Source organism: Boeremia exigua (genome assembly GCF_020726555.1).
Source record: "Boeremia exigua strain MPI-SDFR-AT-0100 chromosome Unknown C7974scaffold_5, whole genome shotgun sequence".
NCBI classification, from domain to species: Eukaryota; Fungi; Ascomycota; class Dothideomycetes; order Pleosporales; family Didymellaceae; genus Boeremia; species Boeremia exigua.
In genome coordinates, this window is record NW_025763522.1 from 159219 (window position 1) to 174527 (window position 15309).

The following is a 15309-nucleotide window of genomic DNA, read 5'->3' on the forward strand; positions in this document are numbered from 1 at the left end:
CGCTCTTGCTGGACATGAGTACAACACTTTATAGCCCTCATCACAGTGGCAGATGTTGTTAAAAATGTGGAGAAGATGAGGTGGATGAACAAACCTCTATTGATGACAACACATGATGACAACCCCTCACTTTCGGCCCCCACCATGCACCTCAGCCTCGCCAGTCTCACGACCTTCTCATGCTCTCGCGCTTCTCACAAGCACCATGCAGTCAAAGTTCACATAGAAGAAGTTGTGCGCATACACTTTGACAGATTATTCGTTCCCCCTTCATCGTCCGGATTTAGTGATTACCTACTAGCCTTCCTTCCGTCCGAGACAACTCTCTAACATGAGCGGCATTGAAATCGCCGGACTGGTGCTTGGCGCATTTCCACTACTTATCCACGCGCTTGAAAGTTACCATGAGAGCTTGGACATCCTCAGAGACTGGTACAAAGTGCAACGAGCTTATCGGCACTCCATCCGGACCCTAGGAATCCAGAAGATTCAATTTGAGCGCAATGTCGAGCGATTCCTGCTTCCCCTGGTAGTGGATGACGTTGAACTCAAAGAACTTATGGCAGACCCAGCTGGAGAGAGGTGGGAGGATCCAGACCTGGAGACGAGGCTGCAGCAGCGCCTGCCCGAAAGCTACAAGCTGTTCCTCGAGACAATTGTAGAGATCAACAGAGTCGTAGAGTCGTTGAAACAGGAGATGGGTGTCACCAATTCTAGCTTTCAGGCAAGAGTTGATGAGGTGAGTATTGCGCAGAGTTGTGCAGGTTCAAAGCTTATGTGTGCAGAATAGTGTACTTGTCAAAAGTGCATCTCGCGTTGACTTGATGAGCAGAGCGAACTTCGAGTTCCAGTCGAAGCGCATTAAGTTCAGCTTGAAGAAGTCTACACGGGAGCGGCTCTTCAAGCAGCTGGAAGAGGCATGCAACCAAATGCAAAAACTTCTGGAGCTTGACGATCAAATTATCACGGCGCGTCAACAACGGAGTATCTCCAAGTCTACTACTCTCATCGACCGTAAGATCAATGACTTTTGGCGACATGCAAAACGGTTACACGGGGCCTTGACAAAGGCTTGGCAGTGTGGCTGTTTGAGCCATACAGTAAACCTTGGGTTAGCTGGTCCCACAGCTGGAAAAGTCGAGTTCGATATCGTCTTTCTCCTACAGGCCAACGTGCAACGTAGCACAAAGATCAAGATTACAGATGCTGACAATGTGTCGATAGCCGTACCTCCGACCGCAAATACGAGGGTTCGATGGTGTGCTCCAACATTGCCAGCGCCAGCCACACAGCTGCGAGACGAGCCCATGTCGTCTATCAAGAACTTATGCAGTACATTAGATACTCAATGTATGGGCTGCATCGGGTTCATAGAAGAAGACGATTATCGCTTCATCTTCCATCATGACGCAACAGCGCCTTTGAGCTTGGGCATACCCGCGACAAGTTTGCGAGATCTTCTGCAAGACAACAACGTTCTCACTAGACGCAATCGGTACTGCCTCGCCCTTACGCTAGCGACATCATTTCTCAGGCTGGGAGCTACGCCATGGCTCAGCATGCGTCTCCGCAAAGACGACATTGTTTTCTTGTCGAATCAAAATGATCCTGCGACCGCGAATCTGGATCTTCCCTACATCTCACAAGAGATGTCGCCCAACCCAGGCGCTCAACCGACCGATGCTCTGTCCAGTCTAGGCATCAGGCTGCTCGAGCTGTGTTTTGGCAATGCTTTGGAGTCCATGCCAATCCGTAAGACGCTGAGTCCTGGTGACACGGTCACAGCTCCTGTACTCGATTGGGCGGCTGCCATGCAGTGGAGTAAGATGGCCAGTGATGAGGCAGGCCCAGAATTTGCAGGAGCGATCGAATGGTGCTTGAGGGCAAACGAACTGACGAACACGAACTGGAGGAAGGACTTTGTGCAGAATGTGTTGTGCTACCTCTAGAGTCATGTCACAGGCAGTTGTCGCAGAGGCCCTGAGGCAATCTGAGCACCTCTTATCGTGAAGATCCACATTTCCCAAATGGTACTGGCGCTGACGTCATCGGTAAAATCGTCGTCTCGAACGGTGAGAAGTCGAAGCACGAGCTCCCAGCAGTAAGGAACAAAGTAGGGGCGTCTTTATCTCTAATCTCGTCGCGCCGACTGCAAGGTTATTCTACCGAACCACCAAGCTGTGCTTGGCAGTCACCAGTCGCATTTGTATTTGTTAGGTGACTCAGCCTTACAACCCCACATCACTGGCCACCACCACACAGCATCACTACACTAAGTATGCCTCCGAGAGTCCACATAATCAGGCATGGGCAAGGCGATCACAATGCGACTGTAAGTCAGGAGTCCAATAGCCTGAACTGACGATGATCTCACACCATTGCAGCGTGACTACACTATCCGCGACGCACTCCTCACTCCCAAGGGGAAAGGGCAATGCAGCACCCTCCAGTCCGTCTTCAAGTATCACAACGACATCGACATTGTTTTCTCGTCGCCACTGCGACGCACCATTCAGACGGCGTCCTTGAGTCTGGGTCCAGCACTAGCTCGCAATGAGGTTCCCTTCGTGCTGCTGCCGCCGTTGCAAGAAGTCAGCGACATGGGGTGTGATGTGGGCCTTGCAGACAATGCAGACGATGTAGTGCGAATCTTGCCTACGCTCTTTGCGGAAGGAGAACTACCCTTTGATTACAACAAGATCGACGCTTCGCACGTGACTGAAGGCTGGAACGGCAAAGTTCGTTGATTTTGATGCATATCGTTCGATGTTCAGCTAATCGTATTTAGAAAGGATACTGGGCGTACGAGAAAGACGCGATATTAAAACGTGCAGCAGACCTAAGGAGCTTTCTACAGCAACGATCAGAGAAACAGGTTCGTCAACATGCCTAACTCGTATTATCCTTGCTGACCAACAAGATCGTACTGGTCACCCATGGTGCATTCACTCACTTTCTAACCGAAGATTGGGATGTTGAGGATCCAATGACTGGCACAGCATGGCTGAACTGTACGTCACCACTTTCGAGCCTGCCACGAGCATACTGACCAGATAGGCGAACATCGTGTATTCGACTTCACACCTGATTCCACTGCCACAGACGCCCATCTGCGGGAGACCGATGAGAGCAAGTCATCAAGGAATGGTGAGGAGAGAAAGCACGATCCTCATGTGCTGGAGGAACTGGTCAAGGTATCTTCAAATGAAAGTCAAAGCTGATAGTTCACGTGTGGAGCGACTCGACCTTACAAATAGTTGCGAGGCTACCACACGGGCTTGTCACATCAACATGCACGTATCGAACTTAGCCGCCGGACCCGAAGGTCAACTTTTCATGACCAACGGAAGGACACAGAGCGGTGTCAGGACTGACAGACGATAGAACCATGTCTACTCTAATGCAGCAGCAACACTATATACAAGATCTCGATCGTTACCAATCATTTCTTGACTTTGTGCCAAGTTCTTTCGTTCTTTCCCCGCAAAGCTGCTCCGACTTTGGGTCGCTATCCCACAGCTTCCAGAACTCAGTACCCGGGGCATCCACAGCATCGTGACTCTACCCCGCTTGCCTCCAAACCACTAATCGCCGACGAGAACGACACGGAGTCCATTGCGCTCGAAGGGCCGAATCCGGCATGCTGTCTCCGAGAAGACACTCTGTTTCCAGAACTTGTGAAGGGTCCGTCTGGGGTACAGACAGCTGCTACTCATTTGCGTCCACCGTAATTGGCTCATCTCTGAACTCTATAAAACCCCGTTATGCACTCCAGGATGTGCACAGGTAAAGATAAGCACGCGAGCGTCAAGGGCGCTGTTTGCGCGTTCTACCCAGTGACAAAGCGGTTGTACCATTTCATTACCCTTCCAAAATACCCAGGTGGCACGAGCATCACGAATGCGATGTCAGAAATTACTGCTTGTGGTCTAGACATCGGTTGCAGTCGGGCGGTGCCTGACTAACTAGCGCGTCGGCACCTACTCGGCCAGGAATGACAAGATACGCCACTCGCCGGGATGGTGCGGATGGAAATGCTTGACTGAACCCACAGAGGCCGAGGATGGAAGACGGCTCGCGCCGATAGGGCTGCAGTTCCTCACGTCGGTGGCGTTCTATTTGCGTCGTCACTGTGCGTCTCCGTTATCTGCAGCAAGCAGCAAGTCCAACGATTTCAGCTGCATCTTTCGCGGAGAGCGCGTCGTGATGTCACAGATCATTGCTCCATTCGAAACAGGGCGCCCACGCATGAGAGCTGCACGTCCCCCTGGTGCAGGTGTGCGCAACGTAAAATTTTCGAAATTTTACGTCAACTGCAGCGCGCTATGTGGAGCGCATCATCCCTCGCTGCTGCAGGGGCAGGCTACACACTGTGAGGCGTACAACGCGCACGCCAGGGCAACATCATAGCGCCCTGCGATGCTGTCTGCTACGAAGCCGAAGGGTGCATCGTCTCCAGACTATGCTGCCAGAAGGCGCCCAGACCGGCAGTCTGGAGAAACTGGAGTGTAGGGTTGTGTGATCGGGACGTGTGAACGCCTCCAGAGACCAGTGAAGTCTCTGATGCCGGGCGTGCTGCGAGGTTCAGCCTCTCGCTTGGCGCAATGCTTGTCTGGGTGCAACCCTAGCGGTGGGCCGACCGCCTCAGCCGTGAATGGCCACCTGGGTATGCCCGTTGGTAGCAACCAGCCCCGAGATTCAACCCCGACTCGAGCTGCTCGCTGCCGCGCCGGTCAATTTCGGTCACAGCGTCCTGGAGCGTGGAGCGGAGTATCTGATAGCCACCATTCTATTACACATTTGGGGAAGTGGCAGATAAGCTGGACGACTACAAAATACATCATGTTGCCCCAGTAGCACGAGTCCTGCATCGCGACTCTATCACCTATCCACTCAACTAACAACGGTTCGTCGCTATCGCCTTCCGTCCCAAGGTTTGGCTGCGACCTGCATTACGACTTCTGCTTTCAGCATCGCCTTGGCCTAGCTCGCCGGTAGAAACTGACCCTCAAAACGAAGTCCTGTCCCCGCCTTTTCGACACGTCAACTTTGTCTCAGTCTCACTTTTGAGCAGCCTTCATCCATTATGCAGGAAGTCCAGAGGTCATACCCGGAGCGCGGCTACGACGCCAACCCTCCTGTTTACCATGGGGACGACATCTCCTCCGAGGGCAAGAAGAGCGACCCCGAGCTCAACATGCCTCTCGACAAGACCGCCACAGTCCAGGAGGGCTCCGAGAGATTCAACCAACTGGGATGGAAGCGTCTCACCATTTGCCTGATTGTCGAAGCCATTGCTCTTGGGTCTCTCAGCATTCCCAGTGCGTTCGCAAAGCTTGGAATGGTTGCCGGTGTCATCATGTGCGTGGGTCTCGGCCTGATTGCCATCTATACGTCATACGTCGTCGGTCAGGTCAAGATGCGCTACCCGCACGTCAATCACTACTCGGATGCCGTGCAGCTCATCTGGGGTCGCTTCGGATACGAGCTCGTCGGAGTCATGTTCGCGCTATTCCTGATCTTGCTTGTTGGATCCCACGCTCTGACCGGTACCATCGCCTTCATCAACATCATCGATAACTACCAGATCTGCGCACTAGCATGGGGCGTGGTTTCACTCATCATCCTGCTCCTTCTTGCTCTCCCGCCATCCTTTGCGGAATTCGCGATTCTGGGCTACATTGATTTCGTCAGTATCATTGTCGCAATCCTGGTTACTATTATCGCGACCGGTGTCCAGGCGCACAACGCGCCTGGTGGCCTTGCCGCGGTTTCATGGTCTGCATGGCCCCCGGAGAACACCACATTCTACGAGGCATTCTTGGCAACCACCAACATTGTCTTTGCCTACTCCTTCGCAGTCTGCCAGTTCTCGTTTATGTCTGAGATGCACACCCCTAAGGACTACGTCAAGTCCATCTGGGCGCTTGGTCTGATTGAGATCTTCATCTACACAGTCACAGGAGCTCTCATCTACGCCTTTGTCGGTGCTGATGTCAAGTCTCCTGCTCTGCTTTCCGCAGGTGATACCGTGTCCCGCATTGCTTTTGGTATTGCTCTGCCTGTCATCTTCATCTCCGGATCGATCAACGGTACGGTTGTCGGCAGGTACATTATGGACCGCGCGTTCCCCAACTCGCCTATCCGCTACGTCAAGGGTGCTCGCGGCTGGGGCGTCTGGTTTTGCCTGATCACTATTATCACGGTCATTGGCTGGATTATCGCCGAGGCCATCCCCTTCTTTAACGCGCTCCTCGGTCTCATTTCCTCCCTGTTCATCTCAGGTTTCACCTTCTACTTCCCCGCGCTGTTCTGGTTCCAACTTGTCAGGGAAGGCGGCTGCTTCTCTAGCCGCAAGAACATTGCGCTGACTTTCCTCAACGCCGGTGTACTCATCATCGGTATCGTTATCCTTGGTGCTGGTACCTACGCTTCGGTCGAGGACATCATTCACCAGTACAGCGGCGGCAATGTTCGCAGCGCGTTTACCTGCTCCGCTGTGTCTTACACATAAAGCATGATTATGAGCATTTAGCACGGCGTTTGTTATTTATATATCAGTCTGGATAGACGATGCAATGAGTCTGGGTAATGTCTGCAAGATACCAGCATGTACTATTTTATGATCTACAAATCGAATCATGATCTCATCCAAGTTCCAAAATGAGCTCTATACACAGTGAGACCTTTAACTGACTCAGCAATGGCTGCAGGTGGTGCGCCCTCAACAATCTAAACCTTGAAACGCAGCACATTTCACGCGGAAAGTTAGCTGCTCAAACGGACGTTCACACATCATCGATGTAATCTTCCGCCCTGCCACTTCTCAAACAATTCTTTCCAACAGGATTCCCGGCACAATCCTCCCAAACACCGCTCTCTGTCACCCTGGAAACTCCCAAGCGACCGAAACGGGACTTGCCTGTCCTCCGATACAACCCACGAAGTCGCGACCAAAACCAGCCCATTAACTCAAATCAGCCGCAATCAACTTGTTGAGGTTGTTGGGTTCCTCGCAGGTACTAGAGTTGCACGACCCACGACTGGTTGGCATGCAGTGACGGACCTACGGGGTTACGGATTCATGTTGAGAGTACGCAAAGGGCTGCCACGGTTGTAACCTTTCCGTCGCCGGTGGCCTTTGTGTCGTGTTTGCTGAGGAAGAGGAGCGCTGGGGTCGCGTGTGGGAAGATTCGGCGCGGCGACGGGTTGTGTGGTCGTTACCTGGAGTTCAGAGTGTTGCTGAATGCACCGTTCGTCGGCTTCGATACCTCTGCACCTCGTCTTCGCAGCGTCGAGAAGTGATGTATATACTGCGATTCGTGTGTTTGCGGCCTGGAGGAATTACCGCTCAGCGCACTGCCAGCGTCGAGCCTCCGAGTGCAGACGCATCAAGCGTTGCAATGCCCACGTGGTGTCAGTTCCGCAGTCACGATTTGCCCGATGTTGCCGTATGGACGCTGCCTTGTAATAAGACGTTCGCAGTCGCGTGCGACAAATGTACATTGTGTGAGGAAGTTTGCGACATACTTCGCGCCTTCCCGCTCCACGACTCGCGGAACGATCTCCGCCTTCTCGAAATGGCGCGGCGATCGACACCCCTGTCCGGCGGATCCGCACCATGACGCGGGGACACTGCCGAGAGAACCACGATATCGAACATATCAACTGTGAAGAACCCGTACGTCCGCCGGAGACAAACATCTGACGCAGAAAGGGAAACAAACAGAAAGAGTCTACAATGGCGGAACAGAAGCAGGAGCCAACGCTTTTGATCATTGGTGCTGGCACCTTCGGCACCTCTCTTGCCGTGCATGCTTCAAAAGCCTACCGCGATGCATCGAGAATCACGATAGTTGACCGTTGGTCTCCAGACGGGCCTGTGCAGGACAAACAGGCGGCCGCAATTGACATCAACCGCATCATCCGCACCGACTACACCTCACCGCTGTATTGCAACCTCGCAAATGAGGCCATTCACTTCTGGTTCTGGGGTATGGAAGTGCAAGGCCATTTTCACAAAGCAGGGTGGACAGTATTCGATGGCCCTGATCAGAGTCAAGAATTCAGGTCGGGCGTGCGCAAGACTTTTGAGGAAAGGGGATCGAACGTCATCAAACAGCTTGACGCGAATGACTTGATTAAAGAGCAAGATGTCTTAAAAGGTCTGGATGGCGACAAGCTGGGGAAGGGATACTTCAATCCTGAAGCGGGGTGGGTAGATGCAGCAAGCGCGACCAAGGCCTATTTGAGAATCGCGGAAAGCAGAGGTGTGAAGAGAGTCACTGGCGAAGTGAATGAATTGCTGCTGCGTGACAACGGGGAGGGGTTAGCAGGTGTGCGGCTACACGACGGCACGGTCTTGAAAGCAGACAAAGTCGTTGTTGCAGCTGGTGCCTGGACAAGCAGCTTACTTTCTCCTCTCGAGGACAAACTCGACATTGCAGACAAAGACCGAATCGAACGGCAGATCACAGCCGTTGGACGACTATCCGCTTACTACGATCTGAGCGAAAGCGAGTCAAAACACATGATGGAGACGAAACTTCCGATCGTAGTCATTGGAGGCGAGGTCGACATCATCCCTCCTTACTATCACTTACCCTGCCTGAAGATCAATGACCTCAAGACCGAGTTCACGAACACCATCATTACAGCTTCAGGGCGGCGTATCACGACACCCAGCACAAGGAACCAGATGCAAGTTCCCAAAAAGCTTACCCAGGAAAGCGAAAAAGTCCTCAAAAACAGCATGCCAGGATGGACAAAATCCCGAAGCCCAGACCGCTGGCGCATATGCTACGATGCCGTCACCCCGACCGAAGACTGGGTGCTATCACGACACCCCGACAATCGGCTCAAGAACATGTACATTGCAGTCGGTGGAAGTTTCCACTCGTACAAGTTCATGCCGAATGCAGGAAGCTATTTGCTCAACGTGATTGAGGGCAAGAGTAATGGAGAGGAGAAGGATAGAGCGTGGAAGTGGAAGAGTGAGGACGAGCTGAAGGAAAGATGCGCGAAGGAGTTTGGTAACAGTCCCCGGAATGAGCACAGGAGAGAGTTGAGTGATTTTGAGGAGGAGAAAGCGAGGCTATAGAGACGGTCGTTTTGCTGGATAACACAATCATGTTGTGAAGATGTAGGTCGATGTTCTGTTTGACGTCTCGGTCTCCAGGTGAGCCACGGAGGAGCTATAGTTCAGTGCAAGGGCTTTGGCCGCAAAGATTGCTTGTGGCGTACGCACAAGCTCTGCTCAGCTTGGAACGAACCTCTGTCATGATGACATGCGTGCATGGCAGCAAACATCACTCTTGCCAACCTCAAGTGTGGAGTGGGTAGCAATCAGCAAGCCCAGATGGCGTACTGCCACTCTTTCCATCTGGCTACGTGAGACCACACATGTCCATCATCACATAGGAAAGATCCACCCAAACCCGATATGACCTCCCAGAAAGGAAAGACTGAGACATCGTTCGTACATATGCGCAATGATCTCAGTGAATCGCCTTGGTGGAATGAGCAAGATGTCAAAGCACTACATTTCGACGCAATGATCAGCAAGGAAGCAATCATTTCTTATTTTGGCGAGAAAGTGGGCTCAGAAGCATCTTGTACAAAAGTCAAAGACGGCCGTTGCTATGCTCAGAAAACGGTATAGGAATGTGAATAACCGACAATGAGAAAACACTTCTGCCAGATCAGAGTGGAGGGGCAAGCTGTCGTCATCATGTGCAAATCCTTCGTTGACGAAGAGGCCCGTGAAGGAGACAACCGAGATCGAACCTTTTTCCTTATGACTTGTGTAGTGGGCACAAGCTCACGACATCAAATCACGGGCTATGTCGATAGGTCATTCGCGTTGCGTCGCAAACAATAGTCGAAGCAAATCAAGATCAGCAGCACTGTGGGATTTCTTCTTCACAAGCTGTATAGCAAACTTTGATTGCTATAATAAGACCATGTCCACTATACTGAGGCATCTTCGCAACAGAACTTTACAGACCACACTGTTCAGGTGTTCAACATGTCGGCCGGATTGACCTTTGACGAACGTGTGTGGATGCATCTGTACCATCACTTAGTACTGGCGGTAATAGATTATAATGGTTCCGTCATCGAGAGGCTTGATGATGCGACACTGCACAGGGCCTTCTATGACTTCTTCCCCTACTCATTAGAACGCTCGATCTTTGAGCTGGACAGCTTGCGCAACGTCCTTCTTCCCGAACTCATGGGCCAATTTCATCGCTGGCCAATAGAGGCGAGTCGGGGCCTTGAAGTTGACATTCCTGATATTACGGCAGAAATGGTGGAAGAATATGCATGCATCGCATGCGTAGATGGACTGACGCTACCCGATTTGCCCGGTGTGGACTTTGGTGAGTTGTGGGCATTCCTCAACGACAAAGTACAAAACCAGTACTTCGTTCAGCCGCACGATCTACTGGCATCAAATTTGCTCAACTCTGTTTCAGAGAATGAAGCTAGCAGTGTCTTGACACATACGCCGCACGATGATAGCTTCGATCACGGCAATGTAGACTCGGATGCAGGAGTTGCCCCAAGCAGCAAACATGCAAAGGAAACATTCGAGATACTACCTTCTGGAGGCGTGCGCGCTCGATTCAGTTTAGTGAACGAAGGCAAAGAATACGTACAGATCGATCATCTGCCTAAGAAGAAGCCTGGCCTCACAAGCGGAAGTTCGGATACCTACATCATGCCAAATCCGTCGAAGCACACGGTGCCTATCCTGAGATCAGGCCAACAGTGGACGAGGAAAAGCTCCAAGGAATTTGTCTGGGTCAGCGGCGACGAAGAATGGGCCATGAAAGCCATCTTCAGGGTTTTTCGCAAAGACAACCACGAATACGTGAAGTACCGTCATCCCGAAGCATGCTTCCAATCTGCCGTCGACCCGAATGACAAAGACTGGAGAACTTATTACAACAAGACGCTTCGTAAGATCGTCGATGATTGCCAATCTGACTACGTCTCAGATGTCAAGAGGGCGCGATGGACCGAAGACGAACAACGCGCCATATACCGCAGCATCAACAAGTGGTGCAAGGAGCACGGTGTGCACAACTTTCCACCTAGGGATCTCCAAAGCCTCTACAGGCAAGTCACCAAGGACGTCAACAAAGAGTGTCACGAGGGAGATAAAGATGCATGCCGCAGTGAAGACGCTGTGAGATCCCAGGTTCAACGCGGTCTGAAAGGAGAAGGCAATAAAACTTCTCCTATCACCGACTTGGTTCACAGGGCTACTCGGATCAAGGGAGAGATGGAGAATGGCGTCAAGTTCTCGAAGGCAAAGCTGTATCCCGATAATGCTATCACGATACCTGGAAAAAAGTGATTGATACATGTATTACAGACTGCCGCTCTGATGAACAGAGGTTGGCAATAACATGGTGTGGAATGATGGACAGCTTGGAATCATAGTACAATACAATTGATCTGCTATTTTCATTCCCACCCTCTGGTATCGTGCTCAGTTTCCCTTCCGTAGTTGAACTTGGAATGAGTGACAGACCGGATTTTCAGGCATAGAAAGGTCTTCGCCTCAAAAGCGTCGCACTATTTCCAAACCACCATTTGCGCACTTTCGCGTGACTTTCCAGATGATCTGACACTTGTCGTTTGAATCCATCCAGTGGATATGTTGAAGTTCTTCTTCTTTGCAACAACAAGTCCGTAGAGGTTCAGGAGGCTCTTGAGGATTTTGTGGGCTCTCTGTTGGAGTGGGATCGCGAATGAGTACTGCACATGGTCCGCGTTGAAGGTGGTAATTGAGGACAAGTCTGGGTTGGCTGGATGAAGACGTCACGGCGTTCCAAAAACTTATGAGTTTTTTTTCGTGAACCTTTGTGCGAATTCATGGCGTTCAAATACCGTTTCGTCTCGCGAGCAAGTATGCTCACGCCTTGGCTGAGCAGTTATGAAACTATCCACCACCCGCCAATAATCGTACCAACTAGAATAACGATGGTTAGTATACTAGCACCAAGCTTGTCACTAGTAGTGACGGAATTGAGATTGGCAGCATGATCAGCAGGTGTCTTGTTTCCAGCGTCGGGGTCGCTTTTCGAGATTCCGCCTCTTTCAGCAGTGGCTGGCCCATCGACAGTAGGATAGAGCAATGCCTGCACTATCTCCAATGCAGCCATCTGCTCACCAACACCAAGGCTCCCGTCGTTTTTGCCGTTATCGATCCATCGGAGACCGCACGACACCTGATCTTCACCAGCATTACACTGTGCTGCCGCAGCTTTGGCTGAGGCTTTGAGCAAAGGGTCGATTTGGTCACGCGTCCAGGGGGCGACGATGGCTGTATATCCTAGCCAACGGGCAAGATAGGCTTTGAAAGAGCGCTGGTCAACGTCGCACTTTCTATTGTTCTCACACGCGACTTCAGTCATGACGCCATTCTTGAAGAAGACGTTGATTCCTTTGATGACACCCTGAAGCCTATTTCGCCATAGGTCGTTCTGAGTCTTGTTCATGTAAGCAAATGTGCACTAATGTAGTAAGACTGTCTTGTACGTACCACATTCCACATGGCAGCAGCACCGGACATGTGCACACCGGCATTATACGTCCACTGCATATGGGCAATAGAGGTACAGTTCTGAAGGTCATCGGTTCCGTCGAAGAAATGCGAATCTGGGCTTATAAGTCCCACAGACAGCTCCCAATCCCAGGTCTTCTCAGCCCACTCGGAGTACGTCTCGTTGCCAAGGTACTTGTACAGACGTGCAGCAAGGTTAAAGAAGCATCCATTAGAAATAGTGTTCTTGTAGGTGTATCCAGGGTTGAAAGGAAAGATCTGCCATTTAAGCCCCCCGCTGCATGTTGTGTTGTCCCATCGCCTGTATTGGGTCTGGAATACGGCCTGAGCGAGAGAGAGCCAAGAAGGCCCATCTTTGAGATCGGGTAATCTGTTCTCGGCAGCTGACATGGCAGCCATGCCCCAGAAGCCTTGATCATCGTTTCCTAGTGACTTGGTCTGATTTGGCGGCATAAACGCGTTGTTGTCCCCAATCTGATGCTCTAGAGCCTGTGTTGTGATCTCGTTATACTGGTCATCTCCAGTATAATACCAGTAGTCGATGAGGGCGTTGAACATGGCACCGCATTCCCACCAGTAGTAAGGATCTGGAAGATTACCTGGGACATCGCCTGGTCTGTCGCCAGTATATTGATTTCGAAGGTTAGTGGAAATTGCCTTTGCCGCCTTTTTGATCGAGTCTACGTCCATTAGCGCTATCCTCAGGCTCGCCGGCATTCATGAAAGTCTCACCTGCCGAATTGACCTCCAGTTCGATAGCACCTACACCTATCAGCAATAGAACTGAGACACCAATGGCCCCGAAGGGGAATGTAGGCTTCATGTAAATTTATTCGACGTGGAATTAGATTCCGTGTAAATCTGGCAGCCAGAGTGACGTTCTTTGCAAACCTATATAGAATGCAGCTAGCATTGGGCGCCACGCTCTTGAGTAGGTGGGACGAGACCCTGAGTAGGATACGCTCTGGATACGCTCTGGATACGCGATGTGCCTCTGGTCCGGTCGGTCCTTCGCTCAATTGGGAGTTGTTCTAAGATTACAAGGCTGACTCGGCAAAATCGGATCAGAGTCGTACAGATTCGCACGACACAAAAGGCAGAGTCAAGAGAAATTGACATCAATTGACGTTTATCTATAGTAGTTGATCAAAGAATAGCTATTCTTGGTGTGATTGGCGAGGCCCATGCAGGCCCATATGTGGGCTTTGAAAGCGGCGCAGTCACACCTCACGCATGTTTTTGTGGCATACGGCGTAATACATGGAGTCATGCCTACTGCGATATCATGTAACAATGCTACATGCCGAGAGCCGTCATTAAACACGTTACATCAATTATGAAACGAAGTACTGTGCCCGTGCACCTCAAAGGCCTCTGTCTAGCTCACGGACCACCTCTTCACGAGGCTTAATATTGCCCGAGCAAATATAGAAGAATCTGAATTTCAAACACGAACGCTATTGACGTGAATTCTGCCTTGACTGGCTTGGCTGCATTCAATAGTAGGGACAGTCCCCTCTGCACACCTCGGTCGGATAATGTTTATCAATAATCATGCTGGGTCGCATTGTGAGCAAGTACGACACTCTGAAGGTTGCTTTTACTTTATCTACAATTGAACATTTCTATCGCGCAATGAGAGTACGCTAGGTATCAAAGAATCGGACTAAACTGGCTCTGTTGTGTGAAGCTACAATGACATGGCTACTGGAACGTAGAAGCAAGACTCGGATTAGTAGCACTCGGCGATATAACCTCGCAGGAAATGGAACCTACTGGTCTAGGTCTTATCTATCTTGACTGCATTATAGATCACAGTTCGTCGGCAGAGGCAAGGCAGCTACTATTCATCAGAGACCCACCTTTTAGTTCCCTGAGGACCTTAAGGACGCGAAAAAGGCCTGATAATGACGAGTGCGACGACGAGAATGAAGAGAAACATGCTCCATTGCCGCATTTGAAGTTCTGCGTAGGTATGCAGCACGACGATTGTATAAACTCATAGGTAGGTAGGTCAATTTTATGTTGCACCTTCTGTAAGCTTTCGCACCTGCTCATCAAGCGGGCTTACTACAGATTCTCGGTAGATGTTCCTCCTGTTTTGTATCAGGCTCAATTGCGCCCCCATTTCTTTGATGCTAGGTAATATTCCCGGATCTTAAGCGATGTTGGCCAGTTGTATCAGTGTTGGTGGCTAAGTCAAATGGAAACCTTGGAAGGTTGTTTGCAAAACCGTCGCCCAAGATCCCTGCCAATCAGATCGGCCTTTCATCTGCTCTACCCGAACAACAAACCTGTAGCTGAGAGTCACGTCTGACTGCATTGCCCCCCTTTCTAGGACGTACTCCTCAAGAAGGCTTCGGCGTAGAGGAGCTACTAATGATCTAGAGCTGTGGCGGATGAGTTTTCGCAGAATGAATCACTGCCTATTGCCAATCGGGCCAATCGTCTAGGGATGTGTATACCCTTCTCGTGTACGGGAAACACCAGGGGGCAGTAGGGAGTTGGGATACTTGACAACCAGAGCTGTCGTGTAATCCTGGATATCCCGCACTACTAGCGCGTAGTATGAGTCACGAATATGAGTGCTTTGTGATATGTCTTCAGCAGCAGCGACACTGGATACGGTAAAATCCAGGGCATATGTGGTGAGCGGCCAGGAGATAATAAGACTTTCTGCGCGCTCAGCCCTGCTGGGGCAACGTACGAGTAAAGCAGTGCTCAGGTAGGCA

The 15309-nt window shown here is 51.0% G+C and overlaps 7 protein-coding genes across 7 annotated transcripts; 6 read left to right on the forward strand and 1 right to left on the reverse strand.

The window, feature by feature from the left end:
- Positions 1-83: 83 nt before the first annotated feature.
- Positions 84-1886, forward strand: C7974DRAFT_162289 (uncharacterized protein). Its single transcript, XM_046135977.1, has 3 exons — positions 84-739; positions 786-1111; positions 1225-1886. The coding sequence occupies exons 1-3, from the start codon at positions 332-334 to the stop codon at positions 1406-1408; spliced, it is 918 nt and encodes a 305-aa protein (XP_045997701.1). The 5' UTR covers positions 84-331; the 3' UTR covers positions 1409-1886.
- On the forward strand, positions 1650-1949 carry C7974DRAFT_310415 (uncharacterized protein; the record flags this gene model as incomplete). The annotated part of the gene is made up of 1 exon (XM_046138268.1): positions 1650-1949. One exon carries the CDS (start codon positions 1650-1652, stop codon positions 1947-1949), a length of 300 nt encoding a protein of 99 aa, XP_045997702.1.
- Positions 1844-3305, forward strand: C7974DRAFT_162279 (phosphoglycerate mutase family protein-like protein). Its single transcript, XM_046135976.1, has 5 exons — positions 1844-2332; positions 2385-2738; positions 2789-2875; positions 2921-3011; positions 3058-3305. The coding sequence occupies exons 1-5, from the start codon at positions 2279-2281 to the stop codon at positions 3219-3221; spliced, it is 750 nt and encodes a 249-aa protein (XP_045997703.1). The 5' UTR covers positions 1844-2278; the 3' UTR covers positions 3222-3305.
- A 1666-nt stretch (positions 3306-4971) lies between these two features.
- Positions 4972-6880, forward strand: C7974DRAFT_162319 (transmembrane amino acid transporter protein-domain-containing protein). Its single transcript, XM_046135978.1, has one exon. It carries the CDS (start codon positions 5087-5089, stop codon positions 6512-6514), a length of 1428 nt encoding a protein of 475 aa, XP_045997704.1. The 5' UTR covers positions 4972-5086; the 3' UTR covers positions 6515-6880.
- Positions 6881-7517: 637 nt separating this feature from the next.
- Positions 7518-9223, forward strand: C7974DRAFT_162528 (fructosyl amino acid oxidasesarcosine oxidase). The gene has a single exon (XM_046135979.1). The coding sequence runs from the start codon at positions 7742-7744 to the stop codon at positions 9098-9100; it is 1359 nt and encodes a 452-aa protein (XP_045997705.1). The 5' UTR covers positions 7518-7741; the 3' UTR covers positions 9101-9223.
- Positions 9224-10027: 804 nt separating this feature from the next.
- C7974DRAFT_411969 (uncharacterized protein) lies at positions 10028-11365 on the forward strand (the record flags this gene model as incomplete). The annotated part of the gene is made up of 1 exon (XM_046143602.1): positions 10028-11365. The coding sequence occupies one exon, from the start codon at positions 10028-10030 to the stop codon at positions 11363-11365; it is 1338 nt and encodes a 445-aa protein (XP_045997706.1).
- Positions 11366-11945: 580 nt separating this feature from the next.
- Positions 11946-13400, reverse strand: C7974DRAFT_310180 (mannan endo-1,6-alpha-mannosidase DCW1 precursor; the record flags this gene model as incomplete). Its single annotated transcript, XM_046138259.1, has 3 exons — positions 11946-12503; positions 12557-13257; positions 13310-13400. The coding sequence occupies 3 exons, from the start codon at positions 13398-13400 to the stop codon at positions 11946-11948; spliced, it is 1350 nt and encodes a 449-aa protein (XP_045997707.1).
- Positions 13401-15309: the final 1909 nt, after the last annotated feature.

Bases quoted from the DNA above. Each gene is read 5' to 3' on its own strand.
- C7974DRAFT_162319 (XM_046135978.1), top strand. From the start codon at position 5,087: ATGCAGGAAGTCCAGAGGTCATACCCGGAGCGCGGCTACGACGCCAAC.
- C7974DRAFT_162289 (XM_046135977.1), top strand. From the start codon at position 332: ATGAGCGGCATTGAAATCGCCGGACTGGTGCTTGGCGCATTTCCACTA. The intron at 740-785 runs GTGAGTATTGCG...TTATGTGTGCAG, and splicing joins TTCAGGCAAGAGTTGATGAG to AATAGTGTACTTGTCAAAAG. The intron at 1,112-1,224 runs GTTAGCTGGTCC...ATGTGTCGATAG, and splicing joins AGCCATACAGTAAACCTTGG to CCGTACCTCCGACCGCAAAT.
- C7974DRAFT_162528 (XM_046135979.1), top strand. From the start codon at position 7,742: ATGGCGGAACAGAAGCAGGAGCCAACGCTTTTGATCATTGGTGCTGGC.
- C7974DRAFT_162279 (XM_046135976.1), top strand. From the start codon at position 2,279: ATGCCTCCGAGAGTCCACATAATCAGGCATGGGCAAGGCGATCACAAT. The intron at 2,333-2,384 runs GTAAGTCAGGAG...ACACCATTGCAG, and splicing joins AAGGCGATCACAATGCGACT to CGTGACTACACTATCCGCGA. The intron at 2,876-2,920 runs GTTCGTCAACAT...CTGACCAACAAG, and splicing joins AGCAACGATCAGAGAAACAG to ATCGTACTGGTCACCCATGG.